Source organism: Doryrhamphus excisus, chromosome 11, assembly GCF_030265055.1.
Source record: "Doryrhamphus excisus isolate RoL2022-K1 chromosome 11, RoL_Dexc_1.0, whole genome shotgun sequence".
In the NCBI taxonomy this organism is placed as follows: Eukaryota; Metazoa; Chordata; class Actinopteri; order Syngnathiformes; family Syngnathidae; genus Doryrhamphus; species Doryrhamphus excisus.
In genome coordinates, this window is record NC_080476.1 from 12233209 (window position 1) to 12256859 (window position 23651).

The 23651-nt window shown below is 42.7% G+C and overlaps 1 protein-coding gene across 1 annotated transcript; it reads right to left on the reverse strand.

Annotated features, from left to right (window-relative positions):
• Positions 1-108: 108 nt before the first annotated feature.
• On the reverse strand, positions 109-22944 carry wwc1 (WW and C2 domain containing 1). The gene is made up of 21 exons (XM_058086766.1): positions 22046-22944; positions 13953-14062; positions 13665-13868; positions 13339-13415; positions 12993-13072; positions 10984-11113; positions 10306-10452; positions 10141-10211; positions 9813-10058; positions 8243-8332; positions 7478-8151; positions 7293-7404; positions 7042-7212; positions 6751-6943; positions 6530-6670; positions 4945-4988; positions 4275-4638; positions 4102-4194; positions 3800-4030; positions 3592-3710; positions 109-2461 (listed from the first exon to the last, which is right to left on the reverse strand). The coding sequence occupies exons 1-21, from the start codon at positions 22162-22164 to the stop codon at positions 2395-2397; spliced, it is 3483 nt and encodes a 1160-aa protein (XP_057942749.1). The 5' UTR covers positions 22165-22944; the 3' UTR covers positions 109-2394.
• Between the last annotated feature and the right edge of the window lie 707 nt (positions 22945-23651).

Genomic DNA, 23651 nt, shown 5'->3' on the forward strand with positions numbered 1-23651 from the left:
AAAATGATAATTCTTACAATAAAATACATATTTCTCCATACTATGTAAATAAATACAAAATAAATTACATACAATGTAAGACAACACAAAGTAATGGAAACAATGCCATAAAAGATAACCTTTTTTATTTGTTGTGAAACTACAAAACATATTGTGTGTTTTTCTTTTTCATTGTGTGCTGGTGAAATATTTACAACTCTGGTCGACGTTACAGTGTCTGAGAATAAAATTCACAGCTTTTTCGGGACTTTTGATGATAAAAAGAAAAGAAACGGGGAGAAATAAACAGGAAAAGCACACCCAAATCACAAAGTGCAATAAATACATGCTGGTTTTTTTTTTCCTCATCCACACATACACATGCATCCTCATCACAGCCTTAATACAAACAAATTAATTGGGACAAAACCTCCAAAAGGGGGAAAAAAGAGGTACTAAAAAGAAAAAAAAAGGTATAACTACATAAAAAATTGTAACATATCAGCATGTTTTTTTTCTATTCTTTTCTCTCAACATTCAGTGTAGTTAAACACCTACATTCCTTTACCCGGATGTTGTCACAGTTGATTTTTTTTTTTCATGTGTCAATGACAAAATATTTCCACACACTACTCACACACACACACACATATAACAGATTCTTAAAGTGTTCACATTCAGTAAAAATAATGCAAACATTTCCAGCTTGGATGGGAGAAGATAACAATTCCAGCCTTTTGATTAAAAAAAAAAACAACAAAAAAAAACTAAAATATCCAAAGGTGTTGTTCAGCTACAGAAAATAAAATGAACGTGGAAAAGTCTGGAATGCCGTGAATGGAATGGATGTTTGTTTTTGTTTTTTTCACATCACATCAAACACCAGCAGAACCTCATTCTATCAAATTGTCCACCGTGAGGAGACAGTTTAGAAAGAGTTGAGCAAAAAGACGCTTAAAAAGGAGGCGTGGACAAATGATTGGCCAATCAGAACGAGGTGCGAGATGCTGCTGGTTGCTGGTTTTAAAAAGGATACAATCAAGACGTTCACAGTCACAAAAGAATCCGATTTTTGTTGTTGTCTTTGCTTTGATAATTCCCATGTGACGTGATGCAGCGTGTGGATTTATTGGTTTCTATTAAAGTGCAGACTAATGAACTACTTTCCTACCTGAGTGTGGGTGAGCGTGACAGTCACAAGAGCAAAAGATGAGGGAAATAAAAACGTAATTGCGTCCAGTTAATCGTGATTAGAACCATCTGTGCTGTCGATAGAATACAATCAACCTGATATGTTGTATTTTGTTTTTTTTTACATTAAAACCCATTTTCTGATATTTGTGATGAACATGCAAACTGAATATTACTAAGCTGTGACTCTAGTGCAGGTCGCAGACCTCACAGCTAGGAGACCAGGGTTCAATTCCACCCTCTGTCATCTCTGTGTGGAGTTTGCATGTTCTCCCCGTGCATGCGTGGGTTTTCTCCAGGTACTCCGGTTTCCTCCCACATTCCAAAAACATGCTAGGTTAATTGGCGACTCCAAATTGTCCATAGGTATGAATGTGAGTGTGAATGGTTGTTTGTCTATATGTGCCCTGTGATTGGACCCTCGACCCTCGTGAGGAAAAAGCGGTAGAAAATGAATGAATGAATGACTCTAGTGCCGCCTGTGGTCACTAGTGGTAACAGAAGCTGAATTGGAATCCATAATAAGAATGCAATGCGTCATCATGAACAGGGGTATCCCGATTCGATATTGTTATCAGATACCAACCAAAAATAACACCATGGGATTATTTAAAATCTCCCATACTGGCACTCCAATAACAAGCAGTCCGGAAAAGCCGTTGCAGCTGAGTGCAAAACGTCAGAAGTGAACGGGTCAGTTTTTCTAATCCCGAGTAATATCACTGATGCTGATAGTGGATCGATATCAGTATCAGCCGGGAGTCAAGGCTGCGATATCGATCATGGGGAGAGCAAATGTTGCATCGGGACACCCCCTAATAAGAGTAGATTTGAACAAGATGCCTCAATATGCGGAGTGTTGCTTGCAGCAGGAAACAAAGAAGGAAAAAAAAAAATAATTTCTTCTATTAATGATCATCTTAAGTAGCTTTTGTTGCTTCAGTACCGTTGTTTGTGCTAGCATTATTTGATGTATCTTTGTGCTGGAATGATTTTAAATGTCTGTTAGTACAAGAAAATAAAACTGTAGCAGTGCCGTCACTAATATTATTAAAAAAAAAAAAAAAAGCTATCCACAAATGCAGAGTGGTCACTTTTGTTTTTTTTTCATCTAGAGTATATTTAAAAAAAAAAAAAAAACATTCTTCATATTACCGCTAAAAGGTTGACTTCATTAAGTGAGGAGGCGCATTTTAAGACTCTTTCATTTGAAATGTTGACTGTCTAGACGTCGTCAGCCGGTAGGTTGGGGATGGTCGTCTTTGCTCGCGTGAAGAAGGCCATCTTCTCCCTGAAAGCGGGAAAAAAAGAGATTGTACTCCAACCAAAATGAATGGAAATATAAGGAAAAGTAGTCAAACAAAGAAAGGATGTGTGTATAGTCTATGTCAGTGTTTTTCTTTTCAAAATGTCACCACGACCTCACACGTGCATCAATAAGTCTATAGGAGGAACAAGGTAGGTGTTGCCACACGGACCAATATTACATTGCTCTGCCAGTCTTTACACCACAGACACTCCACAGTAGCCACGTTTTTACATCACCACTTTTTCTCTTTCCGAATGACCTTTCGGGAAACAATGGTATCCATGGAAAGGAATATTCCAATCTCTTGTCTACATGCACTGTGAAAATCAACCAGAATAGTCAATGGGTCATGCGCAGTAAAACGTAAACATCAACATCACATGATACCGGCTTCCCCGAGTTTTTCTTTCACTTGTTGGAATAACTCCGTATTGCCAGTTTTTCGTCTGTCCAGTCTTGAAATTTAGTTTGAATCAAAAACAAACTTTGCTTAGTCCAGTGCCGATTGCTGGCCTCCATTTTTAAAAGTGAAGAACGTCTGGAGCTGCGTGTTACGTCATATCTGAGCATGCGCTGAAAGATCAATTTAAACAGGAAAAGATCAAATTCAATCTTGCTAATATTTTATAATTAAACTCAGGACATGTTTTATATAGATATATATTTTCTTTTTTTAATAAAAGTGGACTTGTGAATAAAGTATAGAAGGGTTTAGATTCTGTTCCACAGATGGCGGTAATGCATACGAAAGCTGCTTGCCAACCGTCAATAAACAACAGAAGAAGAAAAACACCACGATGAAGAACACAGTCTGACAAATTTCCGTTTGAGCGGGTACAAGATACCTCAATCGGATTGGTTAAAGGAATATTCCATCCCTGTTCAATTCTTTCCGTTTGAGCAAATAAACCAAATGCAATTGGAATATTTGGGTCCATATATTCATGGCTATTGACAAATTCAAATGCTATTTGCAAATGATGATTAATAAATGTTAACTATAAAAAGTGATATTGGATAATTCCTCACGGCACACCTGACGGTTTCTCAAGGTACACTAGTGTGCCGCGGCACAGTGGTTGAAAATCACTGGTCTATGTGGCTCCTCCCACCTGAAGGTCTGGACCTCGGGCACTTCCTTGCGGCTCTGGCCTCTTATTTTATGGACGTCCTTTGCGGCCGCCCTCATCATCTTCTCCACCCTCTTCTCCTGCAGCTGCTCCTCCTGAGTCTGCACAACACAGCGGCACAGCTCAGTTTACTGTACGCATCCGCGTCAACACTGCCTTCTGGTGGCTGACAGCGGGAATGACGCCCCACCTGTTTCTCGGCGTGCTTGAGGAGGAGGCGGAAGCGCTCGTCCTCCCGGACCCATCCGGGCAGCTCGCGTTGGCCCTGCTGCCTCGCCGTCTCCAGCTGCGTTTTAAGCTCCCTCAGAACCTGCAGCTCCTGAGCGAGGCGGGCTTGTCGGGTCCGGGACACTTGCAAGTCTAACTCCAGGTCCAGGGAGGTGCGAAGGAGGCCGTCCAGACCTTTGACCTGCATGGGAGGCTGGAGGAGAGACGCCATGATTTGACTTTGATGATTGACTGTGACCTCGATTATTATTATTATTTTTGTACCTTCTTCATACGCATGCTGCGTCGCTCGGAGGCGTTTCGCACAAACGGCGACTTCTTAGACAGCGTGGAGCTGTCGCTGTCACTGCGATTGATCTGACAAAAAAAGATGAATGGGCTTACTGTGTTTTTTTTTGTTTGTTGTTATTTTTAAAGAAGCGCTAGACATGAATTACCCTGCAGATGTACTGGCTCTGAGGTCCTGGGGAGAAGGTCTTGGAGCGGATGATGGTGTTGCCCCTCATGAAGGGGTGCTGCTGGGAGAGGTCCGTGCGCCGCTCCTTGGGCCGAACCACTGAGTGGTGATTGGACGACAAGATGCGGCCCATACTCGTCTCTTTGTTTACTTTTTCTGTAATAGCGGCCGGAGGAGGCATTGCTGTCTCTCTGCCCACATCCTCCTCCTCCTCCTCCTCCACCATCTCCTCTGCCTCCCATTGGCTCCCATCAGCATAGAACAACTCTCCTTCTTCTAGAAGCTTTTCTTCATCGTCATCTTCTTCATTGTCAAACACCTCTGCTTCCAGGGGGTCACCATGCCTACGAGTTAAGGTCGCAAAAAATGTTAATTCCACTTGTGTCCCAAGACAGATTTTTTTTTTTTTTTTACACTCAAGCGGCTTTGTTTAGATTCTGAACCGGTCAGGTTCCATTCCGCTAGTACCTTCCTGTGTTGTCATGTCACTCACATGTCAATCTACTTGTCACATGCGGCACAGACAGCTAACGCAATATTTGCAACGTTGAACAAAACCAGAGACGCCACCGCAGTGCACGTGACGCCAAATTGTGAGGTTGACGCGACAAATAAGTGTGGGGGAGTGGAAAAAAAAAAAGGAATCTTACCACTCTTCATTGTCAGGATCTCTGTCACGGTTGGTAGCGTCAACCTGAACACAGAACACGTTAATTAGCATTTATAGTAGATTGATTTCATCTCTGTTTGTTATGGTAACTGAAATGGTGATATCTGGGAGGTGAGGTACTGCAGCTACTGTCCCACTACCGGAAGTACAAATACACTGTACTGTAAACCCGTATTTATTGCTTAATGTGTAAAGCCAAATTTAATATGTGTTTACTAACGGTGAGAGACATATTATATCTATGGTTTAGAAGAGGGGTCTCAAACTCAATTTACTTGGGGGCCACTGGAGCTCGGGTCTGGGTGAGACTGGGCCGCATCAGGTTTTCCAAAAAAAAAAAAAAACGCATTTATTAAAAACAAATTTTTTTTTAAAACTTCGCTTTGGTTCCAATTTTCAACAAGAAAAGCTCTGATAAAACATTCCACTGTTCTCAAATATCTAACTTTTTATTTTTCTACACAAAAAAAGATGAAAAATAAATAAACAAATCTGAATAAAGAAAATCAACCAATCAGTAATTAATAAATAAATATAATAATAATAATAATAAAACGGAAAATAATAAAAACTTAAGAAACCACATATAGTTGGTGGGTAGACAAATTATTTTTTTCAGATTAAAATGAACAAAGCATTATTAGAGCCCTGTAGACATGAGAAAACACGACTATAGTCACATTTATACTCTTTTTATTTAACTTTTAACATATTGCGCAACTGCAGGGTCTCGAGACACATGCTAACTCGCAAACTAGAGAGCTAGCGACCTAAACGGTAGCCTTCAAGTTTTTTCCTTTAAACTTAAATAGCCAAAAACGTACCACTTCCACACGGATAGGGAGGATAACTATTAACAGTTATTTAACCTTTAACATGAACATTAATCAAACATAATAATTTTTTCTGGGTACATGATACCATACAGCATCCATATCAAACTTGCGCGGGTTGCACTAACAGTAAACTTTCATATCAAGGAGGGGGCCTCAAACTAGTGTCCTGCGGGCCACATTTGGCCCACGGGTCGCGTGTTTGAGACCCGTGGTTTAGAGTATCAAAAGTAGGCATTGTTAGTGTTTTCTATGGGTGCAGCCATTGGAAGGCACCTACTGCAGTCCCTATATCTGCCCTAATATGGTTGCAGACAACCACCAGAGGGCACTGTTTTTCTGCATAACACCCCATGTCAATTGCAAAATTAATGTATTACATAAATTTGTCTTATAGTCCATCATCATTTGCAACTGAACGGTGTGTGTGTGTGCACACGTTTGCACGTGTATGTATGCATTCAAATTTGCCTTCAATGCGTAACCTCCTTCAGGCAACACGGCCAGATGCCTTTTCACTTCCTGTATTTCAGATTTCAGTCTTTGCATTGGTGTCTGGGAAATAAATTGATTGAGCTCTGTGAAAACTGCCTAGCAACAAGTAAGTGTGTCTGTAATATTCTCTTCATATTATTTAAATTGTGAAGCTTGATAATGAAGAATTTGTGTACTTTCCTAAAACTCACAGGACATTTTAATTGCATATCATTAAAGTGCGGTGTCAGCTCTTACTGTGTCCAAGCCACCAGCTGCTCCGCTATCTTTCTCCTTGCTGCTGACCTCGGGCGTGAAAGCATGACTCAGCAGGTTGTACCACTGGGTTCGTCTCTCCTCTGAACAACTAATGTCCGCCAGGCTGATCTGCGCTCCCGCCTGGAGGAAGAAGAAAAAGTTTGAACATCAAATACAAAAAAAAGAATAATAATAATGAAGAATAAAAAGGTTGTACTCACCAGACAATCTTCATGGCCTGACTTGCCGGTGTTGCATACATCGATCCTCAGGGTCTTCTGGCGCAGTGCAATGAGAGATATCTGCATGCCGAACACCTCATTGACCTCCACAACATCCTGAGGCATGTAGCCGCGAGTTCGGAACAGGCAGCGGTTTGTCTCCACGCACGGAAGGACCGCCATGCGAATGTGCCTGCGGTTATTCATCAGATGTTACTGTTAATAAATGATAACTAAACTACTTTTTGTTGGTGGAGATGGAATACAGTAAAAGACAAACAAAAGTCATACATTTTATGGTCAGGCGGCAGGCAGAGGGCGCTGAAGTTGGACAGCTCCATGATGAAGACGGTGAAGCGCTGGTCTCTTGACTCATAGCGCAAGCCGAGCTGAACCTGAGCACAGCCCAGCGCCAGCCTCTCCTCATCAGAGCCGAGCAGGATGTCAGCAGGGAGGCCTGGCCTAGAAGAAACTCATATTAGTCATCTCTTTATATTCCTGATGCATTTTCTGGCACACAAGGGGCGGCTTGCATTCGGTACCTGCGCTCAGAGGGTTCGTACACGCCGCTGTCACCTGCAACAGACTCATCAGACACAGCTGAGATGACGCCCATCTTCTTTGGTCCCACCCCTGTTCCTTGCAACTGGGGAGCTAAAAGAAAAAGGAAGTTGATTGCAGAAAGAAGTTTAAATCCTGCTCGGATTTTGCATTGCTTCATAGTCACCTTTGACCTCTTCACCCAGAATGCCGTTGCATTTCTGCCTCTCCTCCAGCCCACCCGGGGCGCTGTGCTCCTCCTGCTGTTGCAGCTTTTGGGAGTCCAGACGGAGATCCAGCTCTGCTAGCCTGTTTTTGAGCTCCAAGTCCAGGCTCAACCCACCAGATCCTGCCTCACTGGTGAAGGCCTCCCCTGACAGAAATGTAGCGTCTGTGACCATTGGCGAGCACGGCGGTGAGAGTGACGAAAGCGACGACCGCGGCGACAAGGAGCTCATGGAGTGAGGGGTTTCTGACAGTCTGAGTGCTTGGATCCTGGATGATCCCACCTCTCTTCCCCCTGAACCCTTCTCGGTGTCTACACCCACCCCCAGTGTTTGGCCCTCGGCCCTTTCAGCGTCCCTCCCTGTGCCGATGCCTCCACCTGTCACCACCTCGTGCTCGTGTATGGTGGTGATGGAGCTCGAGGGGCGGTAGCCTCCCTGGCCACCCTCCTGCAGGAGGCTGTCCAGCTTGTTTTGGAAGTCCGGGTCGGCCAGCTCCGGCTGATCCAGATAGATGTCGGTGAAGCTGAGCGAGGAGGAGGAGCCCAGGCTGGAGGTGGTGGCTAGCGAGCCGCGGCTTGACGTCAGGGAACCTCGACTGCTGCCGGACGAACATGACAAGGTGCTGGCGGACAGGCTGGACAAAGGGGCAGAAAAAGATTGATTCCTCTGACGTGCTTTTCATGGAACCAAAACATTGTTCTCAAGTAAATGAAAGATGAACAAACCTTTTGAGTTGGGTGTGTAAGGAGGTGGCCAGTCGAACCAACTCCTCCAATTCTCTCACCAGCTTGTTCCTCCTGCAGTGAAGACGCAGCCTGCAAAATGACAACACTCAAAGTCAGAACATGTGATCAATCAATCAGAGCTGAGACACCGTTGTTGTTATTATTAGCCGTCTTCAGGAGACATTGGTGTCATTGGCTTTGCGGGAGCTTTTTGTTAGTTGGGAGGCAAGGCGGCCATTGACAGCTGATCCTGGCTTTGAATGGAAGCTTTTGATCGGGTTACGGAGAAGCACTTGTGAGGTTAATGCCGACAGAACTTTCACCTGCGTGTACAATGGCATGCACGCTGGCCAAGGGGTTGAAAGATTGAAATTGTGGACGCGCAATCCAGAAACCAACAGCAACAAGGAGTTGTCAGCAAGTCTTCTGCTCCATTTGCAGCAACGTCTGTGTTGTTAACCTTATCTTCTGGATTACATTTGGGGTACAACCGTATCTAAAGCTGTTTTTAATGTGACCTGCACTACCGAATGAGATCCATAACACAAATAGCCATTTTTTAATTCGTTTAAACTATATTGGATTGTGCAGGTGCACCTAATGTTGTATGCTAGCATGCATTCTTGTGTTTTTTTTGTGTCCACTATTTTGCAAACGTGAGTGGCACAAGAGGCTCTTTTGTGAGCGTCTCCTGTTACGGGAACAGGAGACTCAGGAGAGCGCACAAAAGAGAGGCTTGAGCTCAGGAAGAGACTGACCTCAACAACAGGAGTCTTGTTGAGATTCGGAGGCCAGAGGCTTGAGTGGCGTCTCTAATTTGTGATATGGATCGGGCAGGGAGAGTTTGACGTCACTGATAGCCACGGTACAATTGAAGGTTACTTGTTCCGTCACTTCTGAGTTGACATTCATTACGTTTGTGTACCTGCTGGATGACAGCATCATCTAGCAACAGCCACAATAAAGCCATTGGGGGGGGGGGTTGTAGTTTTTGGTTTTTAGTTTTTGTTGAGATCCACTTGTAATTATTTGTCCTATGAAAGTCAGCTTTTGATATTGTCAAAAGTGATGCGAAGGCTGCTGACTCCGTAAAGCGCCATTAAATTGTACGCGAGGCACAAAACTATAAAACTGTAATTCAGCTTATTCCTCCGTGGAGTCATAACTGCCTCTGCTCATAGCTGGTTGCCTGGCAACACTCTCCCATCACCTTGTAAAATATGTTACACATCATTTGTTTCGAATATATACTCCATATATGAATACACACCCGCACAAACATAGATATATAGATATAATATATACAAATACACATCTTTGTTTGTTTTCCCGGGCATTGTTGTACACAAATGAAGTGAGTTAGAAGAGTATTAAGTTGCTATGCACCGTCTTCCACCAGGAGACATTAAAATCTGTAATTGGCCGCTGGCTTTTCCTCATTTAAGTCGCCAGTGGGAGCATTTGATTTGCAGGCAATATAAAAGTGACAATTTCAGTATCACAACACCACATTTGCAAATCCCCCGTCAGTTTCTGAAAAGACGCAGAAGTAATATTAACAAGTGCCAACCTTTCAGTCAGAGCCTTGCTCTGGCTGTCCCTGGCGACCTGCAGGTCTCTCTCCAGGCGCTTCTTCTCCGTTTCCAGCTTCTGGACATCATTGGGCCCCAGGCGCTGGCGTGGGCTTACGTATTGCAGCTCCTTCAGCAGCTCCTCTTTCTCGTTGATGAGAATGAGACGGTCGCGCTCCGGGTCCAGCAGCCCAGGCCATGCCTCGCTGTCCAATTTTGCGATCTGCACCTCGATGGTGGCGATCCTGGCAAGCGTGAGGAGAATGGAAGGGGTTGAAGCAGTGGAAAAAGAAGCAAAACTGGAAAAACACAAAAGCGATAACATACCGATGCTTCGCCTCCTCGTACTTTAGACTGAGTCGAACTTTCTCTGCCAGTTTATTGGAGTTGTTCATGTACTGCAAACACAAGTTCAAAATATAATGAAAAAGCTGCTGAATTTAAAATACTTTCTGCATTGATTGTGTCTCCCGTTTAGTAATTGGCACTCACCTCAGCGGGGATGTCGGTCTGGGAGCCGGCGTCAGAGTAGAGGCGGGGTATGGAGATCTCAGAGTTGGCCAGCGAGGGACTGCTGCCCCACAGTTCCTGCTGCGAGCCAGAGTCCAGCTGGAAGCCATCCTTCAGAACGGCCAGTTTCTGCATGTAAACACACAAAGTTACCACTGAAATATTGTTATTACAGATTATTATCATTTGTGCATGAAATGCTTTAGAACTGTATGGCAGGTCTGCTCGTAAAGACCAAAAGAGGCTCAGGGGTCAGAGGTTGCTCAACCCTACAGTAGCAACACTTCTTGGAATGTTCCATTCAGCAAGTTATTATTATTTCTGTAATCTGAGTCATTCCATTTCACTATTTGTCATACACTATTTGTGGTACCATTTACTGTTACCCTGATGTAACGTGTATGAATGCTACAAAAGACACACACACACACACACACACACACACAGGGGATCAGACTGGGTTGTCAGATGCAGATGGCCACAAACAGGAAAAAGAGGGGAGGGGAGTGAGAAGTGTCCTCTAGTCGGAGTGACATTTATTAGTTTTATGCAAATTCCTATTCAAACTAAATCATACATTTACACTTGTCTTTGTCCGTTCTATAACTGCGCCGCACTAAAAGTGGTGTCCACATCGATAGTGTAAAAGTAGTTCCGTACCTGCATGAGTTCTTGCTTTTCCTTCTCGCCGGCGCTGATGGCGTCCCGGATGGAGCGCACCTCATTGAGGATGGCTTGTGCCTCCTGCAGCTTGTAGCCATACGGGCTGTTGGACACCTTCTGGTCAATCCTGCAGGAGCGGAGGAAAGTGGATATGAATTTTGGGTATGGATGGCTGCTCACAACCGAGAGCAAACTAAGTGTTGCAGGGTTCTGAGCCTCGGAATACGGATATACGTGAGCATCGTTAGATGTGGGCGCTTCAGCAAACATCCACAAGGGGTGCAAGAGCGACCCTGTGGTAAATTCATTCATGCATGTGCCAGGACAACAGGTCCTTCCACATTCTTCAGATAGAAAGAGGGAGTGAGAGAGAGAGAAAGAGAGAGAGAGAGAAGCGAAGTGCTCCGAGAATGAGGAAGTGAAGGACAGGAGAGAAGATATAATCCTCTCTAAATGCTTCTCAAACATGGCTGAGTAATAACAGTGTCATGAGGTGCATTATGACAAATGGCACACTTTATGGTTGACTCATTTCATATAATGTACAACTATGCTTCTAGTTGTACACTTAAGTTTGGGTTATTCCTTCTTCTTGTCACTATTCTGACTTATGACTGCTTAGCCGAAAAGCCAAAACGTCTTTCTCTTCCTGGAACACCTGACAACAACATCTGCATCAAAAGGAAGAGGAACCAAGATGATGATTGTGGCCTTCAGGAAGAGCAAACATCGTTCTCCCACTGCGAACATCAGTGGGTCGACTGCGTAAGTGGTTTCTAGTTTCACCTCAACCAAGACCTTACCTCCGGTCTGGTTAGGAAGGCATGCCAGCACTTTCACTTCCTGTGGAAATTAAGGAAGGAGCCTATCTGAAGGGAGTCTGTCCTTTATTGCAGCACAGAAGACAGCTCTGCACATTGTGGTGAAGACCACACAGAAGATTGTTGTCATCAGGTGTCCTGCCAACACACTTCTGCTTCCTGATGCAGAAAGAGAACCACTCTGGACAGGAGGAACCCCACACAAACTGTTAGCACCGCCTCCATCAGGAATGAGGCTGCGGAGCATTCAGAGCAGGACAACGCACCCGAGGAATCATTTCTTCCTCAAAGTCGTGACACTGTTGAACTCTGGGGATGCTCTCTGAGGGACAACAAACAAACCTTGAACCTCTGATGGAAGCTGAGGTTTTTCCACCAAAAAGTTCTCATGTAAAAATGTCAAAACGTGTCACGTATTTTGTCAAATCTTATCAGGAGCGACACGGGCCACATTCCAGTCTAAGCCTATTTGCATTTGTGCAAACAGGGATTGGTTGTCCAGTGCCATCTGATGACTGTAACAGGAGAGGAAAAGTCATGAGGAATGTTGTTTAACCACTCTGGACCTCAGCTACTCATTAATCCTGCTGACACTCTCACTTGTACAGCGCCTAGGAAGAAAACGGCGGACCAGACATTCCAGTTCTCTTTCAGTCCGGACTGACAGCTGATTTGATAGAGAAAGAGAGGCGGATTTCAAAAACACGTACACTTACACACGCAAAAATATTGGCCACAGTATTGAAATTGAAACAAAAAGAGGAATGTATGCCCTGCATTGCAACAATCGTGACTGATGGTTGCTGCACCTTGCGTTGGTAGTCTCATGGGGAGTAAGTGTGTCACATGTGGGATCCTCTTTTCTCAGCTTGTCTTCCATTGGTGTTTTGACAGAGGTGTCAGTGTTTAATGATAGAATGGAATGTGTGATAATGCTCGGGAAATAACTGAGGCGATAAGGAGGAGTTTAGTGCTTGCAGAAAGATAGATGTTGTTGTAGAAATTGTAATGACTTGCAGAGCACACGGAGCTTCATCTCATGCAGATGCAGAAATAAAAAGCCAACAGGTTAAAGGGGAAATAGAATGGAAGTCAGTGAGCAGGAGATAGAACATTGCACGATTGTGGACATTTTTACCATTGTCCGAATCTTGAAATGGCCACAATTAAAAACAGACTACTTACTCTTTCAGCGTTTCAAAGCCTTGTTCTTTGTACTGCAGTTCCTGCTTCATACAGGCCAAGTCCCGCTTCAGCTTGTTAACCTGCATCATTAAAAATACTCTTTTATAAGGGTGAAATATACATGACATCCACGACTCACATTTTAAGCGACTCGAATACTAAAATATCTTGATCACATCTGTGATTATGATGAAGTGTGATACAGTAATGATCATAGCAAACTGTTAATTACAACGGAGCAATAAGGGGCTGGGTGCAGGCAAACATACAAAACTAGAGTGACGTGTAATTTATGATATCGCAAATAAATATGCGTGCATGTGTTTGTGTGTGACATTCCCCTTACCCGACTTTTGGCTGTAGCTATTTCCGCTTTAAGGATATCTGGGTCGTACTTGCTGGAGGACGACGCCCTGGAATTCACTGCAATAGAAAAGATTGGAAGGGATTCAAAGAATAACTAAGTACTGTCAAACATTCTGCCTCTTTTTATTATTTCATGTAGCAATCACTATGAGGAAGGTAATGTATATGAAGACATGCCTCCTTGATGTACATGAATGCATCTAGTTTAATACCGCAGCTATCCTTAAGAACGCGTGGATCTGGTACAAAAAAAAATAGTACCTTCAGGTGGAGATATATTTACACGACATTAGTGTGTCTACTTACGGCTGGTTTGCGATGTCGACTTTTCCTGCCAAGTGTCGTTGAGCTGCCGGTACTCCTGCTGCGCGAGACGAAGCCTTTGCTCCTTCACCTGGTAGATCTCCTTCTGGGCGCTGAGGGCGTCGCGGGCCACGGCCAGGTACTCCCGCAGCATGGACTCTTGCTCCCGCTGCCATTGGGCCCGTGGATCCTCCAGCTGGGTGCTCTCTGAAGAATACAAAGTAGCAATATTTAGATGAGACAGGCTAGCATGGAACATTACATTGAAAGATTGCAAAAAAAAAAACTCACTGGTGTTGTGGTCGACGTAATACGCTCCGACCACAGGGTCAAACGCCTCCTCCCAGCCGACTGGCAGCTCATCTCCGATACAGTCGGCGAACGTCAGAGGCTTTGTGTGCCTGAAGAGGCAAAAAAAAAAATCCAATATTTGCTTGTGTTGTGTTATTTCGATGTATTCATTCGTAAAACAACTTGTGGCTCCAATTACACAAAATAGCATTCAGCAGGCTATCGTTTCTGCTGTAAAAGGGCCCAAAAAGTGTCTAGTGAGCTCTGAACCAACTTTGACCCCAACACATTCTTATCAGTTCATTCTGAAGTCCAGATGGATGTTAATGTGTGATGTAATGAAATTGGACCTTTCAAGTGAAAACAAGATCTACCAATTAAAAAAATAACTTTTTAGGCCAGCAAGTGATATTATTTTTTATTGACTTTCACACAGCGTGAATGTGTTCAGATCCAACACCAGCCTGGGCTAGCGTTGGATCATTGTGATGCCTGAAAGCAGTTCCATGAGGCAGCAGTGATGGTCTTAGAAGGAAGGAGGGAGGGAAGACGGGGGAGGCTAGTCTGGTGTTTCAGAGTCCTCTATTCACCTCCATGAGCGAGGGAAAGAAAAAATGTGGAGGAGGAGAAGGGGGGGGTGTCCCTCCTGCAGACCACAATAGGAGGAAACCGACCCGTGGCATTCCTCAAGCTGCACTACCGCATCGCTTGGAGGTTTCTGGGGCAACCGTCGGGTCTTCCAACCTGATCAGTGCAGCCGGGACGAGTGGGGGGTGGGGGACTCTATGATGCTTCTAATTCCCCCCCCAAAAAACGGTGTTTTTATGAGCAACAGACAGACTTCTCTCTCGGGCTGAAACACTTAACTCATTATTTACACAACTGGAAATTGATTTGGTTGAGTGCAAAAACTTATAATAACTTCTACAAATGTTTCAAAAATGTCTGCCAGGAAGGGCTAATGTCTCTACTGTACAGTTCGAACATTCTTCAAACACAAAACTATAGACCCCTTGTCGATCCATCCATCTTTTCATACAGCCGCAGCCAGATGTTTACGTACATTCATACATAATGGTTTATTTTTGAATTATCATGTAATTATTAATTGCAGAGTAACTAACGATACATGATTGCAATGCTTTGTCAACAAAATATTACAACTGTGGTTATACAATTGAAAAACAAGCGTTCCCCATACGTTCATTTGTGGTGGCCTGCCACAAATGCTTTGATACTTGGTGGTATGCATCATATCAAATTATCATACTATTATGATATTATGATTATCATACTAATATCATACTCCAAATTCCTATGCGGCATAAATTACAAGTAAAGGACAGGAAACTATGTGATGTGCTTACGGGGTAAACAAATACATTGAATACAAAGTATTTGTCACAGTAGCAGCGATTCAGACAGGAGAGAGTGTCACTCAAATGATGCAAAGTGCGGAAGTCCTCAATGCTAACAGTTGCTCCCGAGTGTAAACAATGGAGCAAGATGCAAGCTACAAATGTAACAAGATGAACATCCATAGCTGCACACTTACTTAGGGGGCTAGTATGGCACGAAAAAAATAAACTGCGAATAAAGCACCATTAAACACTAAAAACGCAGCAGAAGATACAGAGCGGCCGTAACTAGCTTGCACCATCTCGAAACATGAGATCTCGCATCAAATCCGGCCTATATTGATATGAACAATATTTGTTTTTGATATGATACTTAGAAATATATATATATATATACACACAGCACTACTACTCTAAATCAAGGAAGTGGACAACTAGCACATTCTTCTACTAATTTATGTTCCTAGTGACAAAAGAGGGAAACTGCTTCATCATGAAGAGACAGCGAGCAGTAATGAGACTGAAAAGCCTGTCCAACTGCCTCTTATGTTTCACGACTGCAGATATACAAACAGCGAGCCCGCGCCCACGACAGAAACTGAACTGGGTCCTTTTCACTGATGAATAATGAAAAGGGGCCCGCAGAAGACCCCCTCGGCTTGGCTCTAAATTTAGCCCCGGACCACAGCGAGGCTTCTGCCAACGGCTGGTTGGCTGGCCCCGAGTCTCCGCATCCCATTATTTGATTTGCCCACTAAATCCCGTCCTATAATGGCCGATGGCGGGTAGGTGGGTGTTTTGTTGCTGACCCAAACTTGTTGCTCTCCGTCAAAGCTTCCCTCAAAGCGAAAGGCCAGCTGGTTACGGCGGCCCCGGGCCTCCATTTCACTTGTCAGTGGTTCAATAGCCACTTGTGGTCATTTTCACGTACTCCGCTACTTCAGAACACAATGTGCCCGAGACGTCTGTGGCAGACCAACACCAGGACTCCGTACAGTAAACCATAATAAGACTGCTGCCACTAATGGCGCATTGATCAATTGGTAAACCAGAGGGAACCTAATCCAATCATCTATGATATCTTTCAACCAGTGGGGTTTAGTTTGCTAGCTGTTTATTTCACTGTTTATATGTAAAAGACATTCCGCTTCTACTTTGACCCAAAGTACCAGACCCTGAAACAAACACAGTCTCCTTCTGAAGGTCACCAAATAAAACTGCAAAACAGTGTTTGTTTGGGTCTGTTACACGTGCATCTGGGTATAAATTACCACCATATTTCCTACTAGTCACCTCCGTAGTAAACAGATTCCGTGCCTTAATTATTTGCTGGGTGTGTCATCCACTCAAACACAAAGGCGGCGCCACTAGATAGCTGCAATTAAAGTTACTATCACGGACACCACTAAGCTAAAATCTTACCTCTACACACACAGTCTATAGAGCCGACGTGGCATCTGTAAAGCAGAGGTTTACTGACACTCATCTCTTATTTGTAATAGAGTGTGAATTGAAGCTGGCTGGGTTAGCTACTGTACGTTTAGCACAGCATGCACACTGTAGTAACATGACTAGAATTATGTAGCAATATGCGCATCTCTCATTAAAAACTAATTGTTGCATAAATTGGCCACATTTTGAAAACACATGTATACACCTTAGATTTATGAAAGATCTGATTAATACACCTCGATTATTTTATGAACGCGCCACTCTCTGACGAGTGCTACTGCATCATAGTCAACAATTGTAAATTCATAGGCGAAGACAAGAAACACAGTGGACATAAGGATTGTGGATGCCGGGTAAAATTCTATTAAGTGGTCCAACAGTGAATTTGCAATAGACTGATTCTATATTTGCCTGCTGCCAGTTTCACATTCCAAGGTAAAAAGCCCGGTCCGGGCTGCGGTTCGCTAATGCAAACTGACAAAGCGTGCGGTGGAGTGCAAACACACGGAGGCCAGCCACATAGCTGAATGGTGAGTCAGGGCGGCCGTGGAGAGAAATGTTCATTCAGTGTTGGGTATGTAGCGCCGCAAACGACGACACTCAAACTTCTTCACTCTGCTGCTTTCCCTTCGAGTCACGCTTGAGTGGCGGCCATATAAAAAGGTGAATATCAGTAAAGATCCGCCCCCGGGGCACTTGGGACACTCATACCTGCCTTATCTGGATGATAGCATTCCTCTGACCTGACGACATGCTTATAGTGCGTCACTGCGGGGCGGGTGGATGATATTGCACACTGAAGAATTTATAAAGGCGGCCCTCGCTTGAGTGGTTTTACTCAAACATTCTCATGCTGAATTCGCCATTCATTCTGCTTTTATTATGACTTGTGTATACGATCCAAACATCGTTCGATCGATCCAAACAATTGAAATTCAAGGATAGATCAGACTCAAGTGCCAACATACAGTACTTTGAGCAAATGCCTTGTTTACATCTGAGAAAACGTCCATCATCAAAACGTATGATCATCTCTCATTGAGATACTGCCAGCTTTACGAGCAGTGCTTTGCCAAACATTGCATCACAGCACACTACATGCCAGGATTGTGTGGCTAGCAACATTTCGTATGCATCAAGCATGTTCCTCCGTGACAAAGCCAACACTGTAATCAAAAGTAAACAGTGCTCACTGAAGCGGCGGCAATCTGTCTGAGCGGAAAAAAATTAAATAAAATATTGTTCAAAGATCTACAACTTTATCTATGTAAACAAAACACCCATCTCTAATCAAATATTGTTCTGAAATCTGTCTTCACACACCTACCTACAGCGTCAGTGAGTAACGTGTGAATGTCTTTGTTCATGTGCATGTTCACATCCAAGCAGAAGCTGTAGTGAATTCTACATTTGATCAAAGTTACTTCATATTTGTCAGATCAAATCAGATGTCTGCAACCTTAATAACCGTTATCAATAATCATCATTAACATGCATAATGGCAGCACCGGGTCTGCTCATAGCAGGTGTCTAGTCCACCATGGCGGCCATAGGAGATGACTCCGTCTGCTCTATACTCTCCTAGGTTCTCCTAATGTACGTGCAATGCCGGTCCGGAAGGTCTAAAACCTGCAAGATGACAGAGACAGGCAGACATCTCATCTTGCAAAACATACATTGGTGTCCAAACTGAGAAAATATTGCATTATTATCATATATTATTCATTTAATATAAATTCACTTTTATTGAAAATGTTGATCATAATCAACATCAAAATGGAAGGATGGTTTGGAAGAGCAGAAACGAGCCATGTGTTAAACATAGACATCTCAATTACTAGCAAAATTTTGCCAGTCACTGATAGGCGTGGCGTCGGTGTAACTCAGGGGATCAAACAGGGATCGACTGTATTTTGCCGCATTTTTTTCTCACTGAGGTTGGATGGTTACCGGTGCAACATGTCATTCCAGTTAGATGACAGAAACAATGTCAGCAATCTAAAATATGCTGGTTTCGACTTGCCGACGCTCATGTCATCATGCTCGTTGTAGGAGTATTAGGGCCCCAGTCACCAGAAGAAATGGGAGTGCTAGAGGAAAAATAAAGATGTGATTTTACAAGAAAAAAAATAACATTTTGAAGAGTGAAAGACAAAATTCCCACATGTACCTAAAAAGGCAATAATCTTTGTCACTAGAGAAATAAATCCCCCAAAAATTTATATTGTATTTTTGCAAATTACTAACTTTTCTCAATAAAGTAAGACTTTATTCTTGAAGGTTCTGCTCTCGTAAAAATGTGACTACTGTTGTGGGCCTATTAAACTAAAATAATTTTGGAGGAAATCCCACTTTATTCTCTTAATATTTCTACATTAAAAAAGACGTCAGTTCTTGGAATGAATAGAATGTAACATTATGACTTTTTTTAGTAGTTTTGGAAGATTGCAACTTTACAATACAAATATTACATTATTCAAATCAGCATTTTCTCTCAAAAATACAAGATATACTATCATCTATGATCGTTACTATTATCATTTATAGTCAATTGGCATAGTGTTGTATGTTGTCTGAAAGTGTGTATTAAAGCCACCTGTCACAAAATAAGATACATCTGTGTTGGTTACATATTAAAGAATGAGATGAGCCAGTAGTGCAGTGCGGCTGCCACTTTTCAGATCCCTGTAACAGTCAGTGGGGCCTCATGCTGAACTTTGACCCCGTGCACCTTGGCAGGCTGTGAAAGGGATTTCGGATGAATCGGACGCTTGGCTGGCAAGCGCTGCTCGGTCCTTCACGTCGTGTGTTCCAGGAATGTGTGCATTTTTTTTTTTTTTTGCTTTTTAAGGATCTTCTTTGGGACACTTTCTTGTTCTATGCTTTCTCCAGCACTTTCACTAGACCTTCCATCTTCTTCTAAATAAGTGCAATCAAACAGATGCTGAAATCCTTTAAAGAAGTACTTGCTTAAGAAGTCTTTACCTAGGTCAGCCTAGCTCTGAATTGCAGGCCAAATGCACAAGACTAATAAAACAATCCTAAACACATGAGACACGTGAATATTTTTTAAGAGCAAAAATAAAAACCTGTGACACTGAGGAAGAAAAAAAAGCTTGTGCGGTCAATTACGTTTATAGTACACAATAAAAGAATGCAGTTTTCGTGTTAGGCGATGAAAACAAGACAGCCTTGAGGGCTCCTGCCATGACAACAAGCGCCAGTATAAGCATTGGTTGTAGTGATTGAGGGAAATGAAATAAAACGGGAGCAACACAACACAAAACAAAACCTCTAAGCCTCTTGAATTCCAGACATAAGGCATTATAGGGATTTGGTGTGAAAGTCTGAGTGGTCTTAAGTAAGCGATGAAGTTGGGGGGGAAGAAAAAAAGATTGGTCCTCTGTGCCGCGTGGTGTTCTTGTACAAGCGGGATTCGTGTCATGCAACACCGCATGCTTGACGCTGTAAGCCTATTACGGATGTAGGATTTCTTGGGAGAAGAACAGAAAAACAGGTAAAACACACCCCTGGGCTTCATATGTAAATGTGTAAATACACTGCTTGCACTCTGCAGCGAGAAAAACACCAACTGCTATTTTGACGTTCCTTCAGATTTCACATAAATCACTCGTGGAGTGCATGGCGCCACTGGAGAACTATTAATTTGCTTTTCTGGCCAAAACTTCAGCATTCCGAGACACAAAATCCCAGTCACAATCAGACACCAAGTAGCCTAGGGCCCGAGGAAATCCATTTCATTTTTTTTTTTTGTTTATTAAAATTTTTACCTTTGACACTTCAGAAACTTATGTAGCTTGACTAATTTTTCGAATAAAATGTCAGCCTCTGCACATATTGCGACAAAATTCTTGACAAACTGTAATGTCATGGTTGTGGTTAAGGAAGATGTAGTCACCAATGCAATTCCAATTGCATTATCAATAAGTAAGTAAGATATTTTTTATTACACACATATGTTGAGGACCGAAAATATGTGTTGAGAATGTCGGTTGACGGTGAAGACGAGCCGGGAGCAAGAATAAATTTGCCTCTTGTCCTAATTTCACTCAGAATTTGCATGACATTAGCCGGTATCGTAAAACGCGTGTTTGCATTAACAAGCGGTAAAACACAACACAGCGTAAAAACACACTCAAGGAGATGTCGCACACACACACAGCCGCACTAGCATGCTCTGCTAAGCTCAGCTAGCCCTGCTAGCTTCCATTCCCTTTTCGTTAACTTTTCAGCAAGCCAGACACACCAGCTTATATTATGCCATATATAATTAATGGAAAACGTTGTCTAAAAAATGCAGATAATATCGATTATTGACGATAATTTGGAGCACAATTATGGATCAGCAACATTTTTCATCGTGATAGAACCGGTGAACTATGATACAGGACAGTAACTATGCCGGCCATTCTGACGGTGTCTTGTTCCCGTGGCTTAGCATGTGACTTGTAGTTCTCTACCAAAACACTGGGGGCAGTGTTTTCCTGAGAGTGACCAACCACAGTAGTAAACAATGGCGACTCAAGCCACATCCTAATTGTAATTGGAGCTGGGACCAATCGATGTGGAACATTAGCCACTTTTATAGTACATGTTGGTCTGAAACTGCTCATATAGCTGATATTTAGCCGTTTTTTTGTTTGTTTTGACAGACTTTTTAGTGATTTCACGGTAGTAAACAACCGAAAATTATGCACAGCACTTAACAAAATCCAACCAATCACAGCCCCCTTCAGTTTTCATATCATACTGAATCCCAACTACCAAACAAACACATCAATGAAAATAATAAAAATGTACAGTTTAAAATGTCCTGTAGTTGTGGTGTATAACACAGTGCATATTCTGTAAACATAATAATCATCCAGAATGAGTTGAACATTTTGATGTTGGAATAGTTTGAGACATGTGCAAGGTGGGCGCCAAAAATCACAGAATAATGAGTAATTCATAATAATAACAAGGAAAGCAATCCTTTAATGAGTGTTCTGGCACCACTGCTCTAGCCCTACATAATAAAAAGGTTGTAATGTAAATGTACTTTGCCTATGTTGGTTGTATTTTCGATCAATATCTACCTGCTCTTATATTGTGTGTGCTTTCCATGTGTCCCTCATTGGAAAAATATAACGATAATCCTGGTTTAGAAAATGTAATAATTTTCAACTGAATGCCTCATTAGAGTAAATACATTGCAAGCAAAACTCCCCCACATATTTGTATCCCAAAGAATACGCAGGGGTCAGAGGTCATTCATCCCACCTGTCTCTTGGGTCGATCCAGCTGGTGCTCTGGTTGATGTGGTCAATGTAGTAGACTTTGCCATCAAAGTCTCTGGCTTCCTCCCAACCTTCAGGTAGTGGCAACTCCTTCCTCGGCATGTCAGGCGAGTCTCCATGTAATTAACTCCTCGCTACTCAAAATCTCAACGAAGGGAAGCCATCGCTTTTGTCTGTCATCATCGTTGTCGCCGTCATCACGCTGGGCATCAACGGCAGTTATTCCCAATATTCCCGATCTTGCGCATCCATAATAATAATAATCCAGATTAACAAAAAAAACGGAGCAGCTAGATGTTAGATGTGACGCCAGGGGTAAAACGGTTCCATTAGGCAGTACTCGAGCCCATTTGTCCTTGTTTATTTTGTGCTTTTTTTTAAAAAGATGCAAGCGCCATCTTCTGTTGGGGAAACTTGAAGTCGTCCTGGTGGCAACTTTGGACAAAAACGACTGCACAAAAATGGTATCCGCAGCTTCACGTCGCACGAGGACCCCCCGCCACTTCCAACTGTGGCAGTTAAGTGTCCTTGGAGTAAATACTGTTTTCAAAAAATCGCACTCTATATCCTTTAATATGCCTTGTTTTCTTCGTGACCACGGGCCACCATGTTTTTTTAGCGAACAGGAACCGATGCTAGCCTTCCTGCCAAGAAGCAAGCAGCCAACCGTGGTGTGGGACGTTAACCAAACAAGCCAAACGCGATAAAAAAAAAACACCTGTGATACGGTCGCTTAAAAACAATAACAATATAATTGGCGCATTTTAACTTTGCTCGCACCGAAGACGCCCAAAGATGCAGCAAGCAGCGTCTGTTAAAGTCTTCAATTCAGTTCCCAGTGACTTCACTCAAGTAACAAGCTGGATGTCAAGGCAAACGGATGTTGCCTACTGCTGCTTCCGGTGCACGCTTTCAAAATAATACATAGCTTGACAAACGCTACCAAAATAAAATATTCAAAATATCGTACAACATTCTGGTCAATTGTGCGACAAAAAGTATGTTTTCAGTATATTTTGCACAACTGTTTTTTTTTTTGTTTCATTATTTGCAATTTATGACATTACATTCATCACTCACATCGATTGACTCACGATTACATGAATAAATAATTGAAATAGACATATTGCATGTATGGTTAGTGAACATAAAACAACCCAATCAACACGTTTTCACTACAGTAATTGTCTTCACTTGATTCCAATGTCTTGTACGTCTCTATGAAGAAATTCATAATAAACTGCACCCTCTAGTGGGCAACTGTGACATTGACATTCCTAAACTAGGACAAGCCCACGCTGTTCCAACACAGGTAACAAAATACGAATATAATTATTCTAATTGTGTGTTTAATTTACTGTATTGAAAATCACAATATTTTAATTAAATTCTGGTCCAAAAAATGGTCAACTGGTCTATAAATACGCAAATTGAGACAGCCAAAAAGTGTGGTGGTGGGACGTTCAAGTGCAGTCAGTTGTCTTAGTATTTCATCAACAGTTGACGTATAGCTCATCATTTGAATTCATCGATATTCAGTGAATCTATTATAGCTCAAGATCAATATGCTCCACTCCTTTGATTAGCGA